At 43.8% G+C, this 24,959-nt stretch overlaps 1 protein-coding gene across 3 annotated transcripts in view; it reads right to left on the bottom strand.

Annotated features, from left to right (window-relative positions):
* Nucleotides 1–24,959, bottom strand: part of ZNF106 (zinc finger protein 106) — a 128,376-nt gene that overhangs the window by 55,082 nt on the left and 48,335 nt on the right. For all 3 annotated transcript variants that reach the window (XM_077262511.1, XM_077262516.1, XM_077262522.1), the window contains exons 5-10: nucleotides 16,270–18,342; nucleotides 12,447–13,026; nucleotides 10,331–10,400; nucleotides 9,992–10,146; nucleotides 8,180–8,240; nucleotides 172–501 (exon numbers count right to left, since the gene is read on the bottom strand). In XM_077262511.1, coding sequence (XP_077118626.1) covers nucleotides 172–501; nucleotides 8,180–8,240; nucleotides 9,992–10,146; nucleotides 10,331–10,400; nucleotides 12,447–13,026; nucleotides 16,270–18,342 — 3,269 coding nt within the window. The remainder of the gene's footprint in view (nucleotides 1–171; nucleotides 502–8,179; nucleotides 8,241–9,991; nucleotides 10,147–10,330; nucleotides 10,401–12,446; nucleotides 13,027–16,269; nucleotides 18,343–24,959) is intronic.

The raw sequence follows: 24,959 nt of genomic DNA, 5'->3' as shown, positions 1-24,959 counted from the left end.
TATGTGTGTCTTTTTATATAGGGTATGTAAACTTCTGGTTTCAACTGTATGTACCGTTACTGTGTGGTGGTCAGGTGACCATGGTTTCTGTACCGTTACTGTGTGGTGGCAGGGCGGACTTGGTGTACATACCATTACTGTGCTCTGGCAGGAGGGACTCTGTGTACATACCATTACTCTGTGCTGTTGGGCTTGACTGTGCTTGAGGTGGCAGTGGTAGTGGCAACAGCTGCGGTGTGACCACATTTTCTTCTAGCTTTACAGGTGAAAGCGGTTCTTGTTTAATTACTATTGATGAATCAGGAATGTCAGCGGCAGGTACTGCTGGTAGGGTGCACGTGGGGACCCGAGGTGGCAGGACAGGGACAGCCAACTCTTTATGTGTGGACTGATAGACTGGAGTCTCCAAGATAAAAGGAAATATGTTTCCTGGAGAAACAATTGGCATCTGTAGTCCACTGTTTGCTCCCTCCTCGCCATCATTGATTGGTTCATAAGTCTCTGTTTCCAAAGGAAAAATATTGATACTATAAAAATATTGAGTATGCAAAAGAAATATGTTTCAGTACCTAATTTACTAGCTTTTTACTCCTGAAATGCCACTTCTGTAGTCTCAGCCTTCAGGATTTTAAATGCCCTTTTTTTGTCTTATTTAATTTTGTACTGTCTTATTTATCCATAATGGTTTATTTTTATTCCTGGATATTGTATTACCAGAGGGCATCATTTCTACAGGTTTCTTGCAGAATATCCTTAAACATGCCGAATTTATGCTCGATATAACCAGTTACCTCGACATTGTCCCCGTCTACATGATTAAGTTCTTTCCTGAATTTGTTGAAATCAGCTTTCCTAAAGTTCCAGGTTTTTGCATTTCCCTTTGAAATGTTTTATGGAATATCACTTTGGAAAAGTAGGGCTTGTTTAGCTTAGAAAAAAAGACACCTCAGTGGAGATCTAATTTATATGTATAAATATTTACAGGTGCTTCTCTGAATATCATCAAAAAGTTAATTTATTTCAGTTCTTCAATACAAAAAGTGAAACTCGTATATTATAGTCATTACAGAGTGATCTATTTCAAGTGTTTATTTTGGTTAATGTTGATGATCATGGCTTACAACCAACAAAACCCACAGGTCATTATCTCAGTAAAATAGAATACTTTAGAACACCAGATTGAAAAATTATTTTAAAATCCGAAAAGTTGGCCTACTGAAATGAATGTTTAGTAAATACAGTGCCTTGCAAAAGTATTCGGCTCCCTGGAACTTTTCAACCTTTTCCCACATATCATGCTTCAAACAAAGATACCAAATGTAAATTTTTGGTGAATAATCAACAAGTGGAACACAATTGTGAAGTTGAACGAAATTTATAGGTTATTTTAAATTTTTGTGGAAATTCAAAAACTGAAAAGTGGGGCGTGCAATATTATTCGACCCCTTTACTTTCAGTGCAGCAAACGCACTCCAGAAGTTCATTGTGGATCTCTGAATGATCCAATATTGTCCTAAATGCCTAATGATGATAAATATAATCCACCTGTGTGTAATCAAGTCTCCGTATAAATGCACCTGCTCTGTGATAGTCTCAGGGTTCTGTTTGAAGCACAGAGAGCATCATGAAGACCAATGAACACAGCAGGCAGGTCCGTGATACTGTTGTGGAGAAGTTTAAAGCCAGATTTGGATACAAAATGATTTCCAAAACTTTAAACATCCCAAGGAGCACTGTGCAAGTGATCATATTGAAATGGAAGGAGTATCATACCACTGCAAATCTACCAAGACCCGGCCGTCCCTATAAACTTTCATCTCAAACAAGGAGAAGACTGATCAGAGATGCAGCCAAGAGGCCCATGATCACTCTGGATGAACTGCAGAGATCTACAGCTGAGGTGGGATAGTCTGTCCATAGGAAAACAATCAGTCGTACACTGCACAAATCTGGCCTTTATGGAAGAGTGGCAAGAAGAAAGCCATTTCTCAAAGATATCCATAAAAAGTGTTGTTCAAAGTTTGCAACAAGCCACCTGGGAGACACACCAAACATGTGGAAGAAAGTGCTCTGGTCAAATGAAACCAAAATTGAACTATTTGGTAACAATGCCAAACGATATGTTTGGCGTAAAGACAACAGAGCTCATCACCCTGAACACACCATCCCCACTGTCAAACATGGTGGTGGCAGCATCATGGTTTGGACCCGCTTTTCTTCGGCAGGGACAGGGAAGATGGTTAAAATTGATGGGAAGATGGATGGAGCCAAATACAGGACCATTCTTGTAGAAAACCTGTTGGAGTCTGCAAAAGAACTGAGACTGGGACGGAGATTTGTCTTCCAACAACACAATGATCCCAAACAAAGCAAAATCTACAATGGAATGGTTCACAAATAAACGTATCCAGGTGTTAGAATGGCCAAGTCAAAGTCCAGACCTCAATCCAATCGAGAATCTGTGGAAAGAGCTGAAAACTGCTGTTCAAAAACAATCTCCATCAAAGCTCACTGAGCTCGAGTTGTTTGCCAAGGAAGAATGGGCAAGAATTTCAGTCTCTCGATGTACAAAACTGATAGAGACATACCCCAAGAGATTTGCAGCTGTAATTGCAGCAAAAGGTGGCGCAACAAAGTATTAAGTTAAAGGGGCCAAATAATATTGCACGCCCGACTTTTCCACAAAAAACCAATACATTTAGTTCAACTTCACAATAGTGTTCCACTTGTTCTTGATTCTTCACCAAAAATTTACATTTGGTATCTTTATGTTTGAAGCATGACATGTGGAAAAAGGCTGAAAAGTTCCAGGGAGCCGAATACTTTCACAAGGCACTGTACACTCAATACTTGGTCGGGGCTCCTTTTCCATCAAAATTACTGCATCAATGTGGCGTGGCATGAACGCGATCAGCCTGTGGCACTGCTGAGATGTTATGGAAGCCCAGGTTGCTTTGAAAGCAGCCTTCAGCTTGTTTGCATTGATTCTATATGGGGTTTAGGACAGGCGAGTTTGCTGGCCAATCAAGAACAGTGAAACTGTTGTTTTTAAACCAGGTATTGGTACTTTTGGCAGTGTGAACAGGTGCCAAGTCCTGCTGGAGAATGAAATTTCCATCTCCAAAATGCTTGTTGGCAGAGGGAAGCATGAAGTGCCCTAAAATCTCCTGGTAGACGGCTGCACTGACTTTGGTAACTTGCGATGTTGAATCGCTTTACTCAAACATCAACCATCTTGATGGTATACATGCAGTAGGCCATTTTCTTACTAAACAGGACAACCCTGATCGTCTCCATGACTCTTTCTTGATTGATTTACTCTACTTTATTCTACACCATAATTATTTTTTATTTGACCGTACTTTTTTTCGACAGACATCGGGTGTGGCCATGGGGGCGCGTTGTGCACCGGCGTACGCAAATGTTTTTTTAGGCTGGTGGGAGGAGACCATCGTTTACTGCTCTGAATCTTTCAAGAGATGTGTTCGACAATGGCATCGCTTCATTGATGACGTTTTTTTCTTATGGACAGGTACAGAGCAGGAGTGCCTTGACTTTTTGAAGGAATTGAATAACAACAATTTAAACATCTTCCTAACACATTCTCTTTCCTCCGACTCAGTGACCTTTCTGGACTTGAAAATCTATATCCAGGACAAGCATTTGGTGACGGATCTGTACCGTAAATCCACCGCAACGAATAGCTTGCTCAGGTACGACAGTTTCCACCCTCTTCATACTAGAAAGGGTATCCCGACTGGCCAATTCTTGAGGGCCCGTCGCAATTGTACTCTTGACGAGGATTTCTTTACACAATCTAGGGCCCTTACTTCAAGATTTAGGCAGCGGGGTTACCCGAAAAAAAACATCTCCCGTGCCTACCAGAGGGCCAAGAATATGAACCAAGATCTGTTAATCTCCCCGAATGTTCATCACCAGGACAAGAGTGTCCGCTTTATCACGGACTTTAATGATCAGTGGAATCAGATTAGGAAGGTCCTGACATCCCATTGGGATATTCTTATTACTGACACTCAAACTTCCTCTTTGGTCACTCCTCGTCCTGCTCTTACAGCTAAGAGGGCCCCTAACCTTGGCGACATTTTGACCAGAAGCCATTTCTTACGCCCCACCACAAATCTGAATCGTGGCATTCGCTTGAGGGGATCGTTCCCCTGTGGGGGATGTAGTGTCTGCCAGTATGTCCCAGCCACCAAAGATTATTTTACCAATCCATTGGATTCAAAACCGTATCGATTGATGTCGTACATTAATTGTCATACGGTTAACGTGATTTATGCTATCATCTGTCCTTGCAAGAAGGTGTACGTAGGCCAGACCTCCCAGGAACTTAGAAAGAGGGCCCAGAAGCACCTGTCCACAATACATCTGGCGGCATCTGATATAAAGAAAGGCAGGATGATATCTCCAATTGCTTCGCATTTTTTAACTGTGCACGGTGGTTCCTCTGCTCACATTTCATTCTTTGGTCTGCAGAAAATCTTTCCCAGTAATAGAGGTGGCAACCACAAGAAGCGTCTACTCCAAACTGAATCCCGATGGATTTTCAACTTACGGAGTCTCTCTCCCTCTGGACTTAATGAAGAACTTTTATTTTCAAGTTTCCTGGGATAACCTGATTGGATTCATGCACCCGACTTTGAGCTTCATTGGATGAAGTGGAGAAATTATGGGGGCTCTTTGAACATATATAACAGCGCTGTCTCTCTTTTTTTGTTCTTGGACTTTATTACATTATTTATATCTAGTCTCTGTGTGCATATATATAAATACTTTTGGGGTTTTGTGCCTATACCCCTATGGATTTGACACCGGGCCTACTAATTTATGTGTATGTATGTATATGTGCATATATATGTATATTATAATTTGCTGGTATGGTCCTTACCCCGTTTTTTCTACCATTTGGGTTGTAATTCCGGGTGGTCTTTTGGCCCCGGGTGTCACCTGTGCCCATCTCCAACTTTAGCTCTGGTGCAGATGTTTAAGCGCACACGCCATTTTTTTGCCACGCTACTATTAGAACTCTGTTCATTACTGTGTAGTATGTTTCATTACCTGGCCCCCCTCTATCGGACCAGATAATTACCACTCTTTTGTGTGGCTCACTTTTGCGCCACACATTAGTATTGGGACACCATAAGCTTTATTTGCCCTTTAGGCAAAATTGTTTGCGAATTGCTCGGTTTTTCTGGTATCCTTTATGATTATTAATTTTTTTTCTTTTTTCCTTTGACCCACTCTTATTGTTGATATTATATCAGCACGCAGTATTTGTTGTGTTCTTGGGTTTTCTCTATTAGCGCTGTAGTGGCGCTGTGTTAATTCACCATTTACATTTACCATTCTCTTCTTGTGGGCTGATCCGGCCAGGCTTATGTTACACTGGCTTCACTCTGGGCGGTGTTTAGTGCGCACACGCCGTTCTATTACTGGGAACTGGGTATTGTGCGCATGCGCGTACTTTCATTTTTCATCTGCGGCCATGCACCCTCTATGTAGGCGTACGTGCACAGCGTGTATGCCAGCGCTACTCACGGTATGTACTTGGACGTTCTCCGCCCACCTGCTGACAATTCTCCCTACTTTACCTACCGCTATTTAAGACTTCTTGATTTACTGCCCTACACTTCCCCTGACGAAGCTGCGGCTAGCAGCGATACGCGTGGGGCCTCCCCACACCTCTTGGATCCCGGGATCATTCCCCTTCATCGCTGACTGCTGACTACTGACGGCCCAGACCACGTACAGGACTCCCTACTGGGTGATTTACCTTCCACCCCCTTTGCTCCTTTGTTGATCTTGGTGCCTTATACCTTCATCTTCTTGGCACTGCTATTTTGGAGGGGTGGTCTTGTTTTCCTATTCTGGCCACTCTCTCCTCTCTTTTCTGGCTGATTGAGGCCGTACTAGTGGCCCCAGCACTTCCAACAGCATAAGGGTATTTTATCTGCTTACTATATGACTGTCTGGGGACGCCCAGACCTGGTGTATTTATTTATCTATTTATACCTATATATTGCTATCTGTTGGTTATTTGTAGGGGGTTATACTATGCTTATATATGCATAGTTTACATGGTATCTCACCCTTTATATTGTAGGTCTTCCCTATATAATGTTTAACATTTAATCTCTTTTTTCATTGCAATATTATATTGGTGGTATATATATATTCCTGCTTTATCATCTGGATTTGGGCTGTCTCTCTATTAATATTTATTATGGGACCAGTGGTGTGTCTGCTGTTTTTTAATATGTTTTTATCTTTGTGCACTTGTCTCTGTGTTTAATAAACTTGTTATATTTTGCTGTTGTGACTAGATTTTCTTGGGTGTGCGCTCGCTATGCATGGTTTCTTTTCTTGTTTTTTTTTGCACATTATCTTTTCAACCTTGCAGTGAGTAGCACCTCTCATTATAATATACTCAGTATCTATAGCAACATAATTGCCCAGTTGTGGTGCTCCCTGGCCCCCCCAATCTCTTTCTACATACGCACTGACTTTGGTCTTGATAAAACACAATGGACCTACACCAGCAGATGACATGGCTCCCCAAACCATCACCGATTGTGGAAACTTCACACTAGACCTCAAGCAGCTTGGATTGTATGCCTCTCCACTCTTCCCCCAGGCTCTGGGACCTTGATTTCCAAATGAAATGCAAAATTTACTTTTATCTGAAAACAACACCTTGGACCGCTGAGTAACAGTCCAGTTCTTTTTCTCCTTGGCCCAGGTAAGACACTTCTGGCATTGTCTATTGGTCATGAGTGGCTTGACACAAGGAATGTGACACTTGTAGCCCATGTCCTGGATACGTCTGTGTGTGGTGGCTCTTGAAGCAATGACTCCAGCAGCAGTCCACTCCTTGTGAATCTCCCCCAAATTTTTGAATGGCGTTTTCTTAATCCTTTCAAGGCTGCAGTTATCCCAGTTGCTTGTGCACCTTTTTCTACCACACTTTTTTCTTCCACACAACTTTCCATTATTATGCTTGGATCCAGTACTCTGTGAACAGCCAGCTTCTTTAGCAACGGCCTTTTGTGGCTTACCCTCCTTGTGGAGTGTGTCAATGACTGCTTTCTGGACATTTGTCAAGTCAGCAGTCTTCCCCCTGATTTTGGAGCCTACTGAAACAGTCTAAGGGTAGCGTCACACAGTGCCATTTTCATCGCTACGACGGCACGATTCGTGACGTTCTAGCGATATCGTTACGATATCGTTGTGTCTGACACGCTACTGCGATCCGGATCCCCGCTGAGAATCGTACGTCGTAGCAGATCGTTTGAAACTTTCTTTCGTCGTCTAGTGTCCCGCTGTGGCGGCATGATTGCATCGTGTGACACAGGTTGTATACGATGTGCGCACAGTAACCAACGGCTTCTACATCGCAAATACGTCATGAAATTATCGCTCCAGCGCCGTGTATTGCAACGTGTGACCGCAGTCTACGACGCTGGAGCGATAATCATACGACGCTGCAACGTCACGGATCGTGCCGTCGTAGCGATGAAAATGGCACTGTGTGACGGTACCCTTAGGGACCTTTTTAAATGATTAGGAAACCTTTGCAGGTGTTTTTTTGTTAATTATTCTAATTTACTGAGATAATGACTTAGGTTTTCATTGGCTGTAAGCCATAATCTTCAACATTAACAGAAACAAACACTTGAAATAGATCACTCTGTTTGTAATGACTCTATATAATATAGGAGTTTCACTTTTTGTATTGAAATTAACTTTTTGATGATATTCTAATTTTGTGAGAAGACATGTGTCGTCAGTACAAAGAACTGGCCAATGACTTATTCCTCCTAAAGACCATACTGAGGACCAGGGGTACTTGTTACGGGTGGAAGGTAATTCCAGCAGCTAAATATGAAAGAGTTCTTTACAGTTAAAGCAGTCAGACTGAGAAATGACCGACCACAAGAGGTAGCAATGGCAGACACTACAACAGCTTTTATACAAGGGCTGGATAATTTCCTCAGTATACAGAACACTGTGGGTTATAAGTAATTTCATGCTAAAATGTATAATTGGTGAAGAAAGGTTGAACTTGATGGACCTAGGTCTTTTTTTCAACCTATGTAACTATGTAGGCAACTAAAAAGTAATGTACATTTATTGGATCTTAATTGTTTTTTTTTTTTACCTTGCAGTCCTTGCAAAATCTGAATTCTCTGGGTCCTCATAGCACTCATCTCCATTGTTATCTGCACAACAAAGGAATTAAAGTATTGTTTCATATCATTTTTAATTAAAAAAAGGAAAATAGATAATCTTCTTTCCTCACTCTTTGTACTTTTCAAAGGGAACTCATTTCACGGGTAAAGGTGAACCAATCGCACAAGGTAAAGGGGAACCAGTTGCACGACTAAGGGGGAACCAGACACTTGGGTGAATTCCTTAGGTGAGACCCACCAACGTTTCAGTGAAATCTTACCTGACTTACTGGCCAGGGACTATAGGAAAAGACAAGACTAGTCCAGCATCGCCCCTGGCCGGCTTCTACTTGCACTCTTGCACTGCTCTGGGTGACTGACAGGTCTCTCTCTACATAGAGAGAAAAGAGCAGTCAATACATTATTTGGAACAGTGCAGGGAGAAGCCGGCCGGGGGCGGACTAAAGGTACCTTCACATTAAGCGATGCTGCAGCGATAGCGACAACGATGCCGATCGCTGCAGCGTCGCTGTTTGGTCGCTGGGGAGCTGTCACACAGACCGCTCTCCAGCGACCAACAATGCCGAGGTCCCCGGGTAACCAGGGTAAATATCGGGTTACTAAGCGCAGGGCCGCGCTTAGTAACCCGATGTTTACCCTGGTTACCAGCGTAAAATGTAAAAAAAACAAACAGTACATACTTACATTCGCGTCCCCCGGCGTCCGCTTCCTGCACTGACTGAGCTCCGGCCCTAACAGCAGAGCGGTGACGTCACCGCTGTGCTGTACTTTCACTTTGCGGCGCTCAGTCAGTGTGGGAAGCGGACACAGGGGGACGCGAAGGTGAGTATGTACTGTTTGTTTTTTTACATTTTACACTGGTAACCAGGGTAAACATCGGGTTACTAAGCGCGGCCCTGCGCTTAGTAACCCGATGTTTACCCTGGTTACCAGTGTAAAACATCGCTGGTATCGTTGCTTTTGGTGTCAAACACGACGATACACGCCGGTCTGACGACCAAATAAAGTTCTGAACTTTGTTCAACGACCAACGATATCACAGCAGGATCCTGATCGCTGCTGCGTGTCAAACTAAACGATATCGCTAGCCAGGATGCTGCAACGTCACGGATCGCTAGCGATATCGTTTAGTGTGAAGGTACCTTTAGAAGGCAGGTCAATGCTGCAGTGCCAAAATGACAGGCCAATTGTAAGGACATATATTAAAAGGAATCGGTCACCAGATTTTAGCCACAAAGTGCTCCAGGTGATTGACAGTTCTATCCCATGTGTGTACATAAAAGAGGTTTGTCAATCAAATAGCAAATAGAACAGTGCAGGGACAAGCAGGCCGTGGGTGGCTACCTGCATACCTCCTTACAATCATGCAGTCAGGCTAGGATTCGCACTGCTCATGGTTTGATCAACATGAATCAAGTGACAGATTCCCTGTCACTTGACATATTTAAAAAAACTAAATCTGCTATGGAAAAACCTGGTCAAGGAAAATTTGTGTCACTAGCCTTTGTATTTTTTATAGCAAATTTTTTTTAGCAGATGTTCTTCTTTAGCTTCTTGTTAGGCACTTCGTTAAGAGTATTCCTTGATATAGATCGGCACTGTGCCCCCCAGCTCACCCATAACAGCATGTATATTATAATATGCATAGTCAAGAAGAAACTACTGCTCCGTCCAAAGCAGATAGACTCCAAAATTAACTTATACCAGGCGGTATATTCTTTCATTGCAGTCTCATAATGTGAAAAATCGCTTTGTTTCTCTGCAGTATGCTGCAGACATACCTGCTGTTTTAGCACCATCAGCCGCTGGACTTCCATGTAAGCGGCTTGTAAAGCAGCTCGAGCCTGTAGAAGGTTGCTGTCGACTCCCTGGAGTGAACTGTTCAGCTCTTCTTCTCGTAAGGAGATGTTTAGTAGCTGATCCACCTGGGAACGCTCTGCAGGAACAACTAATAGTCTAAGCACACCGCTCGAAAAAAGAAGTTAATCAGAAATTAAACAGTTTGTTGTGTTCAAAACATTATATGTGCTTCTAATCCTTTCATGGAAACATATTCTGAGCCGTTACTAGATGGAAGTGATTTTTTGATCGCCTTGTGGAACGGCAGATTCATTTCTTACCTTTCCTTCCACGGATTTTTCTTCTTTTAGTGTGTCTTTCAAGGTTTGAGGTTTCAGGGCAGGAACCATCCTAAACAAAGCAAGCAAAATGGATTTATGACCAAGATTGTTCTCTAAGCGCAAAATCTGCTTTCAATAACTAAGTTGTCTGGAGAAAGTGCAAATATTAAATAATATTTCACTATGCAGAAGGAAGGGCAATGCTGCGGTGACTAGGTGACAGGCTAAACAGTGAGGTCAAATGTTAAAGGGAATCTGTCAGCAGCCAAATGTAGGGGCAGAGATCCAGAATCCAGTAATATGTCATGTACTGGGCTGCTTGCTGTAGTTTTGATAAAAATCTGTTTTATCATAAGGAGATTGTCACTAGGGGACTAGTAAACCTGCTGCCATATAGTATTCCATATTTATGAGCTCTATATAACCCCGCTCATCACCGATTGGCAGCTTTCTGCCTATGTACAGTGTACACAAAGCTGCCAACAGGTGGTGTGGGCGGGATTACAGAGTTGGTAGGTTTGCAGCAAAAAACAGTGATTATATCAAAACTGCAGCGAGCAAATGACATTGCTGAAATCATAGTGTCCGCCCCTACATTATACTGCGCTCATATGGGATAGCAAAAACCTGCTGACATTTTCCTTTAAATGGGAAAACCTCATATAATGAAGATGCTGAATGCCTTAGATAAAGGAAAGTTATATACACAGTGTGAAATTGCCAAATCGGTCTCAATTTGTCTTTAAGGCACCAGATAGGTAAGGATAGCGCAGATAAAATATGCCATTTAAAAAAAAAAATACTTTGCAGTAAGACACAACGTGACTTGGGCATTTGACAACTGTGCAGTGTCCTGGGCTGCTGCACTAAACACTCCCGAACACCTTCCCTCTGAATAATGCCTCCAGTCGGGTCCTTAACGGATACTTTGCGCTGCGATGCAAGTATGACTATCAAGCAGTATTAGGGTACGTTCACACAGGACTTTTTTGCTGCTTTTTTTTGCTGCTTTTTTTTATGCTAATTTTCAGCTGCTTTTTACAGTACCAGTAAAGCCTATGAGATTTCAGAAATCTCATGCACACACGTTGGTTTTTTGTTTGATCAGTTTTTTCTGCTTTGCTGCTTTTTTTGGACATAGGGCATGTCACTTCTTTCAGCGTTTTTGCAGCGTTTTTGCAGCGTTTTTTCACCCATTGACTTGAATGGGTGATGAAAAAAACGCTGCAAAAACGCTGCAAAAACGCATGTAGCATTATTTGCTGCTTTTTTTGTGCAGAAAATCATGGCCAGCAGGAAGGGATCTCACAGCCAAGAGCTTAGGGGTGTGGTTAGTGAGGTGTGAAGAGCCATTGTGAGCCATTGTGAGGTGTGAAGAGCCATTGTGAGGTGTCCTGATTGTGATCTATTGTGAGGGAGTTCCTGGTAGTGAGGTGTGAAGAGCCATTGTGAGCCATTGTCAGGTGTGAAGAGCCATTGTGAGGTGTCCTGATTGTGATCTATTGTGAGGGAGTTCCTGGTAGTGAGGTGTGAAGAGCCATTGTGAGCCATTGTGAGGTGTGAAGAGCCATTGTGAGGTGTCCTGATTGTGATCTATTGTGAGGGAGTTCCTGGTAGTAAGGTGTAAAGAGCCATTATGAGGTGTCCTAGCAGCTGAAAATTGGCATAAAAAAAAGCAGCAAAAATCTGCAGCAAAAATCTGCAGCAAAAAAGTCCTGTGTGAACATACCCAAAAAACGCACCAAAAACGCACCAAAAAAACGCACCTAAATTAGCATAAAAAAAAGCAGCAAAAAAAAGCAGCAAAAAAGTCCTGTGTGAACGTACCCTTAAAGGGTTACAAATTCTGACAACTGCCTTTACACAAAATTAAAGGTGTTCTCTGCCATTGCTCACCTCTACATCAATGAGTGAGCAGCACTGTTGTTATATTGACAGATGCCTACCAGGAGGCGTGCATGATCAGATACATGAACAATGCGTGCCTATTTATTAAAAATGAGATGTGTGCACCATACCCGCCGATCATGCACTGGCCCAGGTAGAGATTTGTCAACTGAAAGTAGTCACCTCCAGATGCGCTGGAGTACTAAATGATCAAGAGCACACATCTTACCCCAGTGGCCCTTCTTTTCTTTCCAACTCCATGACCATCAAACTGCTCAGTGCCGGATGTGCAGCTATCAGTGGCTCCATCAGCATGAATGGTTTCTAGAAAGGTTGCAGCACTGAGAACCATATCTTCACTAGCGTTCTGACACATGCGCAAGCTGTCTGAGGCCACACAGGTTTCCACATTGCTCCTCTGACTTTGTGAGGTTTCGGTAATCGCTGGGTTAGAAAGTTCTGTAGTGTCCACGGCAGGAGATATTATGAGATTGTCTTGTTCCTCATCCTGCTTTGTAGGTATTGAGAAATCCGAGGACACCGCTTGTCCAGTCTCTGCTTGTGCTGGTTGCGGGGTTGGATTGCTTGGTTCCCCATGTGATTCAGTGCTAGGACTGTTAAAAATGTCAAAAATCGAGGCCTTTTCCACAAGAACACTGCTTTCAGAGAGGCTCCGTTTCCGTAATGAACTCAGGGGACTTGTAGTGATTCCTTCCCAATGGTAGCTTTCAAACCCGAAGTCTGATTCTTCATCAAAGTCAAGACCTTCTTGTTCACTTTGAACCTGTGCTACCATTTCTATACCAAATCTTAACCGGGAAGAGGGGGAAAAAAAAAAAAGAAAAAATGAATCAGCAAAGTTTCAGAAACAAGTGTCTTTCCCCACAAACAGTAGCACTTGTTTACAAGCTGTGATAGATCAGAATTATATTAGGCCAAATTGACATCATAGAAGAGAGTGAGCCCCGCTCAGGACGCCTCTCTATGGGCCAAAACCGAGCTCTCCTTCTATTACATGGACAGCCACTTATCTGAATTGCTGCCTTATAATAGGACACTTCCCCGAGTAACCCGTCTGTAACAGGCTTCCCCTGGCAACTTACACACTTTGCCATAGAAATACAAAATTTGCATCAAACCGATTGGCCCCAGAATCCGCACTTAGAATGGCGGATGTCTCCAAAAAGACAAAGCTACGATACAAGGAAGGAGCCAGTGGACAAGCCTGGCACTGTTTTTGGTAGAACGCAAGCTTTATACAATCTCCTGAAAAAGGAAATGTCTGACTGGCCACTGCAAAGTTAGCGGTTTGCTGCAAAAAGGGACCCAGGACGAAAAGGCAGATCACCCTGATGGCTCTAATTGAGGAGACAACTCTTTAAAATTCTCACTATAAAACTGGATGTAGTTATTAAAATATAAGACTCATGATTTGTCTTCGCTACTGATGACCGATGACTAACAAGTCCACCAGAAAACAACAAGCGCCGTACACTCTATAAAAATGGAGCCATGCAAACCACGGTAGGGCACATAGTTTAATCTGGCAAGACCCAAATAATTTAACTACACTGTACCTCTGGCAGTCAATAAGCTTCTCAGAGGCAAGGAGATGATGTCAGCATGTCCAATAGTTTGGCTTCTTTATTTAAGCGTTCCGTACAGTGCAGAAAACAGTGTAAAGTTTTGGCTAAGTATAAGCGTTAGAGCAAAATGTGTCGGGACATGTTTCTTGTACTATTGCTATATCAACTGTATTACGAGTTTCTAAGGGTACTGTCACACAGTGGCACTTTTGTCGCTACGACGGTACGATCCGTGACGTTCCAGCGATATCCATACGATATCGCTGTGTCTGACACGCAGCAGCGATCAGGGACCCTGCTGAGAATCGTACGTCGTAGCAGATCGTTTGGAACTTTCTTTCGTCGCTGGATCTCCCGCTGTCATCGCTGGATCGTTGTGTGTGACAGCGATCCAGCGATGCGTTCGCTTGTAACCAGGGTAAACATCGGGTTACTAAGCGTAGGGCCGCGCTTAGTAACCCGATGTTTACCGTGGTTACAAGCGTAAAAGTAAAAAAAAAAAAACAAACAGTACATACTTACATTCCGGTGCCTGTCCCCCGGCGTTCTGCTTCTCTGCACTGTGAGCGCCGGCCAGTCGGAAAGCGAGCACAGCGGTGACGTCACCGCTGTGCTTTCCGGCTGGCGCAGACACAGTGCGGAGAAGCAGAACACCGGGGGACAGACACCGGAATGTAAGTATGTACTGTTTGGTTTTTTTTACTTTTACGCTGGTAACCACGGTAAACATCGGGTTATTAAGCGCGGCCCTGCGCTTAGTAACCCGATGTTTACCCTGGTTACCGAGGGCCTTCGGCATCGTTGGTCGCTGGAGAGCTGACTGTGTGACAGCTCCCCAGCGACCACACAACCACTTACCAACGATCACGGCCAGGTCGTATCGCAGGTCGTGATCGTTGGTAAATCGTATAGTGTGACAGTACCCTAAGACTTGTATATAATTGGAGATACGAATTGGCCATAATTAGAAGCACTAATTAGCTTGTTATCCAGACGTCTTTTTACCGCAGCGGTGTAATGAAGACATGTCACTGTGGCATTGTTGTGATAACATCTGTATTCTCTTTTCTTAGAGTTATCTGCAGTCATATGTAACACCACCAATAACGCACAGTGATAACGGAGAACAGATAATGTAGTATATGTTATCTACAGTCCTATGTAATGCCTCATACATTATATGTACAGTACTTAAAAAGGTATCACAATGCCATCTGTTGTGTTACATAGAACTAAAGATGCCAGGGCATTATTGCTACTTTTAATTTATTAGGTAGCAAGGGAAATATAAATACGTAAGGTCTGAAAAAAAAAAAAAGAAAAAAAAAAAGGCAAATCTCAAAAGTTGGCAAATACAAGTAACATCTACTACATTATCTGTCGTTATAATTGTATTACCTATGGTGTTACATAGGACAGCAGGTGACATAAGCTACATTTCCTGCAGGAAAAAAAAAATTGCCTTAATTTTGGTTACCATTAGTTTTATTTTATGGATGAGAAAGGAGTGGTTAAATGAGTGTTGTCTGAAAAAGGTGGAGTGCTTCCCAACATGCAAACAGGGAACTGGTTTAAAGTTTAAATCTCACCCCTGCACAGACAGATAGGTAATGGTGGTTTAAATGTAGACCCTCCTATTAGGATATTATACATAAGGAGCACTGAAATAAAGCAGAAAGACTGTTGGACGTGACAACGTCATCTGTGTACTTTAAAATGGAATCAAACATGTCTAGATACGCTATTTATCCACAGATAAAAGTGGTAATCTGTAGGTAAATCCCCATATAGCTTGTTTACTGGAGAAGGGGCTACAGGGAAAAAAATGAAGGTCTATTCTCAAAGCAGATACTGTAATCAGTCCCCATACACTTTGATTGACAGCTAACTCTGCACATACACGCAGCACACACAATGCAGAGCGGGCTGTCAAAGTGCTGAGGAGTGATAACAGTGCGCTCACTCGCACCTCGCCAATGACCAGAATCGAAAACTTCATTTTCTCCCTGTAGTTGCCTCTCTTGTAAGCCAGCTACACAGGAGTTAAATGCCATTTACTTACAGAATAACCCAAGTAAACAGCGTTTCTGGACTTTTCAGGTTTCCCCCCTTAAGGTTACAGGAAAGATATATATCTTGGTACCGTGTTAGCCAGTAGATAGAAAAATATTTAGAATTGAGAGTCCTCAGTGGTTGATACCTTTCACCTTTGCCTGATGAAGAGACCTGTGTAGTCTCGAAAGCTTGCAATTTGTTACCATCTTTTCAGTTAGCCATTAAAAGGTATCAACCACTGAGGACTCTCAATTCTAAATATTTTTCCCCTTTAATGTTGGCATGTACTACACTATTGCTTTCCAAGGGAATTAGTAAGGATTATTCTGTGCAGCAAGTGTTGAATATGGATTATAAAATGACCAGTATGTCCTGCTTTGAAGTGGCGATACCCATGCTTCTTAAACCCACCTGGGCAAACCTTTGCCAAGCTCCTGCCTCTTCTTGGTCACATGCTGGATGACCTGTTCCCAATTTATATTCCTTCTCGAAGCATTCAGAATTTGCCTTAGGGTAGGTTTAAGACCCGAATCCTTGTCAGTCTCACTTCTACGATGACCACTCACATTTCTGATGCGTCGTGCACTGTTGAGGTTGGGTTCACGGAGTTGCGATCCGGCTTTGCTTCGCGAACTGATGTGTCTTGTGAGATCTCGCTGTAGGGAAACAGGAAGTCCCAGCTTGCTTAATTCTGGTAAAATTGTGTTGGCCGAATGTGTAGCACCTTTTTGAAGTTCAAGATCGGAAACGGTTTCCACAATGTCCTTGTCCTGGTAGTCTTGACAAAGATGAGGATTTCTGTTCTCATCACTATCACGAGACTCCAGGTCATTGTGTGAAATAGTAGACTTATCTTCTAATGGAGCAAAAGAACTACTGGAAGGAGAGTATTCAGTAGATTTTATTTCCTCATCTGCTACATAAAAGGAGTTGGACCTTTCAGCAGTAGCTATTTTTGACCCACAACAGAACAAGTCGTCATCACTCACATCTTCAAAGGCATCGTTCAAGGAAATAGCAGTTGGGGAGGAACCTGTAGATGCCTCGGCTTTTACGGTGTTTAGATTCCTAGGGTCATCACCCATAGATGGCATGTATGGACTCTGAATTGACCGACTACTATATAGCATCTCTTTAGCCCTGCGCAGTACTTCGCTAAAAGTTTCTAATGGTTCTTTCTTGATTGCATCTTGGGTTTCTTGATTAGTCTTTGTATTTTTTGATGCACTTCGCAATTTGGATATGTAAGAATTGGACCTAATGGTTTCTAAATTAAGAGCACTTAATCGATTCTGTCTCTCCCCGAATATAGTAGAAGTCGTCAGTTTTACACCTTTTAAAGGGTTCTTCTGATCTCTTTTCAGAGAAGAAGCTTTTACATCAGATATGTTACGTAGCGGGGGTTTTATTGATGGAATGCGATATGTCTTAAACTCACCGTGGTCCGTTTTCTTTCCTTCTGACAGTTCAGGACTGGGATCAGGCACATTTTTGGCTCCCGATATTTGGTCTGTCTTTGGTACTCCACTCTCAAAATCTTTCAACTCCAGTGATTGATCGGCTAGATTCTTGTCAATGGATTGTGGAGTTACTGGTTGAATCTCTGAAATTTTTTGTGAAGGATATGGAGACCATCGATGGGGTTTCTCTCTTAAAGAGTTATTGCTCTTCTCAGAACTTTTGGAGGACAAGTCTAAACTCTCTGAAATTGTAAACCCCAAAAAGTTGTCTATGTGTTCATCACTTGTAAAGTCATCTGCGATTTTCGTAGGGTTCACATAAGAGTTAGGCAATCTATTTTTAATTTTTGAAGTGTTCCTCTTACAGACGTCTATATTTTTAGAAGGGCTTACACCTGAATTTGGGAAAGATGTGCTGTTGCTGATTTTATTTTCAACTTTTTGCCACTTAAATTGTTCATTACAGAAAGCGTTGGATGCGCACGTTTTTGAGTTCCACCTCGGATCCTTTTCCTGAACAGTGTCACAGTGCCTTGGTGGTCGGTTTCTCCCTTGAGGAAATGCATCAATATTACCACCAAAGTTCCACTGGTTACCATTGTAAGAATTAGGTTGCCAGTTTCCACCACAGTTTCTAGAATGCTGATTGGGAAAATTTCCATTGCCTTCTTGAAGCCAATGGAAATTTCTACCTGTGTTTCTTTGGTGCCAGCTGGTTGCCCCCCCTGCGTTTGAGTGCCAAGAGCCTCCAACGTTAAAATGTCGATTTGAATGATTGTTTATGTGCCAACCAGCTCTCCCCCTCGGATTACTGAGATGTCTATTAGGATTGTGGTTTAAAGCAGGATGAAGAAAACCCTGTCTTGAATTACTGAAGCAGTCGTTTTGCCACTGCCAGTTCCGATCTGATGGATCTCGCAGCCACTCTTGTTGGCTCATCTCTTGATATGAAAGACGATCATCTCTTCTCCTTTGATATATATCAGCATCCGGTCCTTTGGAGGAGCTATGGGTCTCCTCTTGCCTAATAATACAAATGGAAAAGAGAAAAATAAGTACCGTACTTGATAAAATAAACAAAAGCACTATTAGCGTATGTCACATATAAAGGTTCCGCATTATGGACAAAATCTTATTTAATTGCCTTTGCCAATCCTAAAGGTAATATGATTTTTTCGAAAGGGTTAGATTTCCTTGTATTGGGTAATGCATACTGCAAAAAATTGAAAAAAGGAAAAACTATAGAATATATGGGCTGGCAGCAACGTGAGCAGCCTCCTTATTCCAATGATATCGTGCATAATAATACGTCGTCTGTATAAAGGGTATGTTCACACTGGGCGTTTTTTTATTTTTTTTAATGCTAATTTTCAGCTGCTTTTTACAGTACCAGCAAAGCCTATGAGATTTCAGAAATCTCATGCACAAACATTGTTTTTTGTCATCAGGATTTTGTGCTGTGCAGCGTTTCTTTTACATGGAGCATGTCACTTCTTTAAGCGTTTTTGCAATGTTTTTCACCGATTGACTTGAATGAATGGTGAAAGAACGCTGCAAATACGCAGGTTGTCTTTTTTTTTGCAGTGTATTTGCTGCAGAAAAGTCAAGGGCAGCCGGATGTGACCTCACACTTGGCTTTGCTATCTCTAGATGGCAGGCTGCATGATGGCTTCCATATAGCCTGTAATCCAGCAAAGCAGACTCGAACCTCATTTACTTGAATGGGGGGCCCCAGCAATAAAGTGTTTGACACCATGTCATATCCATGACAGCGCAGCAAACACCGCTTCTGATCGGCGGTGAAACCATCCCCGTCGGTCAGAGAGCCGCGGTTCCCACGCTGTCAAAAGACAGCGGGAGCACTCAGCTGTGATCAGAGGTATACAGTTTACCTCCTGTCACTGGTGTCAGCTGATGGGAAAACTTCTCCCATCATCCGACACCTGCTGCCGCTAATAACAGCGAGAGTAGGAGCGGATGATGGGAGTATTCATCTGCTGCTCCTGTGCGGTAAATAAAGAATTAGAAAAAAAAAACAACCTGCGTGGGTTCCCCTCTATTTTTGATAACAAGTCAGGCAAAACTGACAGCTGGGGGCAGCAACCCTCAGCAAGGCCAATTATCAAGAATATAGGGGTCCCCATACTGTTTTTTTTTAATTATTTAAAAAAACACCATAGGGTCCCCCCCATTTTTTTTTACAACCAGCCTTGCTAAAGCAGACAGGTGGGGACTGGTATTCTCAGGCTGGTAAGGGGCCACAGATATTGGACACCCCAACCTCAAAATAGCACGCAGCTGCCCAAAAAAGGTACATCTATTAGATGCGCCAATTATGGCGCTTTGCCTGGCACTTCCCACTTACCCTGTAGCGGTGGCAAGTGGGGTGATAGTTGGGGGGGCGGGTTGACATCAGGCACCAAGGTTAGTAAGGGAGAGACGTCCTCAGACGCCCCTCCATTACTAACCCCATAGTCACATTGTAAGAAAACCCAGACACCAAGAACAAAGTCCTTTAATTGAAAAAATGATATGGACTCCTTTAATAATCTCAATTAAACCATACTTACGACCTCGCCTAATTCCACCGAAGCCCTCGATCTCCTGTAATAAACCAAAAATAATAAAAACAACAATATCCCTCACCTCTCCGTCGGTCTGTCCCTCGCCGTAATCCATGTTTGGGGAGAAATAGTTTTTAACCTAGACGGTGGCAAGATTCAGTGACATCACAGACTCCATTCCCAGCCGGGATGAACTGCAGTGACCTCGGTGAGATCCCCGCTAGCACCGTGAAAAAGTCGCACAGTGCAGAGGCGAGTTCACTGCAGTGAAATTCTCCTGGTGAACTCGCCTCTGCACTGTGCGACTTTCTCACGGTGCTAGCGGGAGATCTCACTGAGGTCACTGCAGTTCATCCCGGATGGGAGCGGAGCCTCAGTGACATCACCGCTAGTCACAGAAGCTGCAATCGCAGCTGTTGATTCACCAGTGGTTTTCAGCCTGGACGGTTGCATCTTGGCACAGTCCAGGTTGAAAACTATTGCTCCCCAGAGATGGATTACGGCATGGGACAGAACGACAAACAGATATGGTATATTGTGGTTTCATTATTTTTGGTTTATTAAAGGAGAACGAGGAGTCTGTGTCATTCTTTCAATTAAAGGACTTTATTCTTGGCGTCTGTTTTTTTACAATGTGACTATGGGGGTTAGTAATGGGGGGAGTCTTATTGACGCCTCTCCATTACTATCCTTGGGGCTTGCCATCAACTCCTCCAACTATTACCCCACTTGCCACCGCTACAGGGCACTCATGGCCCCTTCCTATGCTATTAATATCAGCCCACGGCTGTCTGCAAAGCCTTTGCTGGTTATTAATTATAGTGGGACCATACGTCATTTTTTCAGGGTCCCCCATTTTAATAGAGAGTAAAAGCTAATTATACAGCTGTGAGCTGTGATATTAATAGCCTGAAAAGCTCCATTGGTATTACCCCCTTCCCAGGCTATAAACATCCCAAAAATAATCTTATTAATTCATTACACATACAGTACGTGGCTACTGAATTACCGGCTTTTCTTCTATCTATGCAATATAAATACATATACTGTATTTTTCGGACTACAAGACGCACTGGACTATAAGACACACTCGGGGTTTAGATGGAAAATAGGGAAAAAAAATATTTGAAGCAAAAAATGTGGTAAAATATTTAATAACATAAATAACATAGGTGGTGTTATTATATACAATAGTATGATATTATGTTGGAAGCTAGGGGTAGAAGATGGTGCTGCGGGACCAGTGTGGTATCTGTAAGGTACTATATGAAGACGCTGGAGGGCGAGTATAAGAATGGGGGCACAGGGCTTATATTTAAAGCACCACTCCAGAACTGAAAAATAAAACTGTATTTCTGCTTTAAGATGCCATGGGAGAACTAGGACTCCCAGCATGCCACAGGATCTGATGGACATGCTGGGAGTTATAGTTCACCACAGGAGTGGCAGAGTGCTTTTTTATATGCTGTAATCACTAAACTTAATTAATTCTTACTTGTACAGGCTGTGCTCACATCAGTGAAGGTCCTGCAGCCAGCCAGCCACGCTAGAAAACCAAAAGTATGAAGGGCTGGAGCATCACGTGACCGCACAGAGCCCTCCCTCTTATTACCTCACCACAGGACCTGAAAGAGGAAGCTGCATGGTTTCTAGTGCGGTGTCTGCAGGACCTGTGGTGACATAATGAAGAGGGTGAAGAGGGAGGGCTCTGTGCTGTCATGTGATGCTCCAGCCGACCCTCTTTATTACCTCACCACAGGTCCTATAATGATGGGAGCACTCAGCTGTGCTGTCAGGTATGCGACTGCAGCGATCTCTCCTGTGGCACCCTGCTCCTGCCGCCTTTTTCTCCACTGGACACATGATGAAATCAACAGGCCGAATGAAAATGGATGCCAGTAATGCCACCTTATCCCACTGAGGTAATGACCGAATGGAGGGACTCCATCCAAAAATGGCAGGCCTTGACAAACTTGTTAGAAGTTTGAGTTCCAGGATTGGTCAAACTTTTCCCGTCCTTTTGTGTGGGAAACGTAACCGACTACTCTGCTAAGAGGGTGACGTCCGCAGCTTTTTGAACGCAGAGTCCGCTTTCCATCCTCAGTCACAATGCCCTTCTGAATGTAATGGCATTTGCTGCTGACAGCGCTGTGCAACTAGCAGCGTCCAAAGATGCATGGACTACATAGTCTCCTGCTCAAGAGATTTCATTGGCCAGCTGTACTGCCTATGCTGAATTGAAGTAGTTAAGGTCTCTGATCAGGATCCCATTACTTTAGCAAACCCATGAAGGGTAGAGGGGTTACCTGGAGAAAACTGCTGGGCGTTAGAATGTGCAGGCCAGGATAAATATCTCTTGCTGTAGCTGCTGTCTTTGGACGGTGTAGGGTTAAGGTGATGAACCCTCGATCCACCATCCCCTTAAACAGGGAAGTGGAGCGGGACCGTCCGCCTCCTTGCATTATTCGCTAAGCAGTGATGATGCAGTGGGGGCTGCTTGAACGCTAAAATGAGTACCTCTGTACTCAGAGTTCAGGTCCCCGGGTGAACAGGGCTGGTTGTCCGGCATTAGGTCTGGCTGCAGAAGAGGATACATGGAAGTGTCACCCCATGTGCTTGTCTGTTGATGCTGTGAGGAGATTGGTGCACTTTAAAGGGACCCGTCGCCTCTAAAAACAGCCCAGGCATGTCATCCTACGTCGCATGAGAGGCTATATGGGGGCGCCACTCCACGCGCTTGAATGTTGATGGTGTGGGGAGATCGGTGCCCTTTAAGGGACCCGTCGCCTCTGAAAATCTGCCCAGGTATGGCATTTTATGTAATGCATCGCTTATCCAGACACTGCTTGTCCAGGTGACTGGCAAATGTTCTATGAGAGAATATAGTCCGTTGAAGGGTAACGTGATCCGGAGCAGAACAGGAGTCCTCGTCAACCTACAGATTGTGGATGACGGCTTCAGTAAGTCCTGTACTCCAGAGGGAGGAGCGTTGCTCGCAGACGCCAAGGCACATGATGGCTCAGTAGACGTACTACATGCCGTTTTCCAGATGCCTGCACGTTTCTGGAATGCTGCGGCCTTTACTAGCCGACGGCCCTCTGGTAGGGGGTGGGTCCATCTGACTCAGTCACAGGAGTCGTGCGATCCACGGAGAGATTCAATTGCTTTGGCCAGATGAGCCATGGATTGAGACTGTGACGAAGCACACATAGGGGGACTAGGTATACTGGATCAGTGATAGTGGGGGACTCCTGAGCCTATTTGTTGTCACAGGTTATGCAGAGTGACGAGTTCTGAACAGACTTACAGGAATTACATGTACCCTTCTATGAGCTCCTTAATAGGGCTTCCTACAGAAATTATAGAAAGGGAAACTGAGGAGGGGAAGGGTATAGTGCCACGGACCCTTACCCTGAGCAGATGTGTCCTAGATCCTGTGTCCAGATCTGGGCTCTGATCCTGTGGGACAGTTCCAGCCCGTCCCCTACAGATTAGGGAGGGGCGGCGATTACGGTGTACAGATCCGGAAGTGGAAGAGGGGGCAGGAAGATGGCCCTGAGAATACAAAAGGCGCCTCTCGTCCTAAACGAGAAGCGCCAGGAGCATGGGAGGGGCTGCCGGAAGGAGTCATTGTGTGGGCGGCGCCTCCGGCTTGCGGCCTACACATGGCCGCAAGCCGGGGGGTTAAATTTTTTTTGGCGCCTGCCGGTACAGAGTCGGAGATACCGGGTTGCAGCCTAGACTAAATTTCTCGGTGCCTGCTGGAACAGTTATCGGCTTGCGGCCTAGCGCAGGCCACAAGCTGGGGACTAAATTTTTCGCATCGGATGCAATATGCCAGTGTGACGCCGGCCTTAAGCACAGTTATACATCTTATTACTTCTACCCAATTGCATGACCTTATATTTATCCCCATTAAAGCTCAATTAGCAATTTATCAGCCAAGGCTTCTAGTTTACATAAATCCTCCTGTAATATAAAAATGTCCTCCTCTGTATTAATTACCCTGCAGAGTTTAGTGTCATCTGCAAATATTGAAATTCTACTCTGAATGCCCCCTACAAGGTCATTAATAAATATGTTAAAAAGAAGAGGGCCCAATACTGACCCCTGTGTTACCCCACTGCTAACCGCGACCCAGTCCGAGTGTGCTCCATTAATAACCACCCTTTGTTTCCTATCCCTGAGCCAGCTCTTAACCCACTTACACATATTTTCCCCTATCCCCATTATTCTCATTTTATGTATCAACCTTTTGTGTGGCACCGTATCAAAAGCTTTTGAAAAGTCCATATACACTACGTCCACTGGCTACCCTTGGTCCAGTCTGGAACTTACCTCTTCATAGAAATTGATCAAATTAGTCTAACAGGAACGGTCCCTAGTAAACCCATTTGATATTGGATCATGAGGTTATTCCTCTTCATAGCATCCCTTAGAATGCCCTCCAGGATTTTACCCACAGTAGAGGTTAAGCTTACTGGCCTATAATTTCCGAGTTCACTTTTTGTTCCCTTTTTGAATATCGGCACCACATTTGCTATACGCCAGTCCTGTGGTACAGACCCTGTTATTATGGAGTCTTTGAAGAATAAAAATAATAGTCTATCAATGACTGTACTTACTTCCTGCAGCACTCGGGGGTGTATCCCATCCGGGCCCAGAGATATGTCAATTTTAGCAATTTTTAGATGCCGCCGTACTTCCTGCTGGGTTAGGCAACTTTCACACTTCCGCCTTTTCAGATCCGTCACAATCCGTCGATTTTTGAGAATGCAGGATCCTGCATTTTCCCATAGACTTGTATTAGCGACGGATTGTGACGGATGGCCATCCGTTTCATCCATCGTACACTAGATCCGTCGTAAAATAGCGGTCCGTCATGCAGAGAAAACGTTCATTGTAACGTTTTTTGTGCACGTCGGAAAATCGGTCAGCGACGCATCCTGCGCGTCGTCGGCTACAGTGGAAGCCTATTGACGCAGGATCCGTCGCTGACCATCGCACACAGGAATCCAGCGAGGGATCCATTTTTTCCCTTCTGAGCATGCCCGGAAGGATTTTCAAGTCTGTCAGT

This window comes from Ranitomeya variabilis, chromosome 1 (assembly GCF_051348905.1).
Source record: "Ranitomeya variabilis isolate aRanVar5 chromosome 1, aRanVar5.hap1, whole genome shotgun sequence".
NCBI lineage: Eukaryota > Metazoa > Chordata > Amphibia > Anura > Dendrobatidae > Ranitomeya > Ranitomeya variabilis.
The sequence above is the reverse complement of the archived record's forward strand: the minus strand, read 5'-3'. Positions and strand labels throughout refer to the sequence as shown.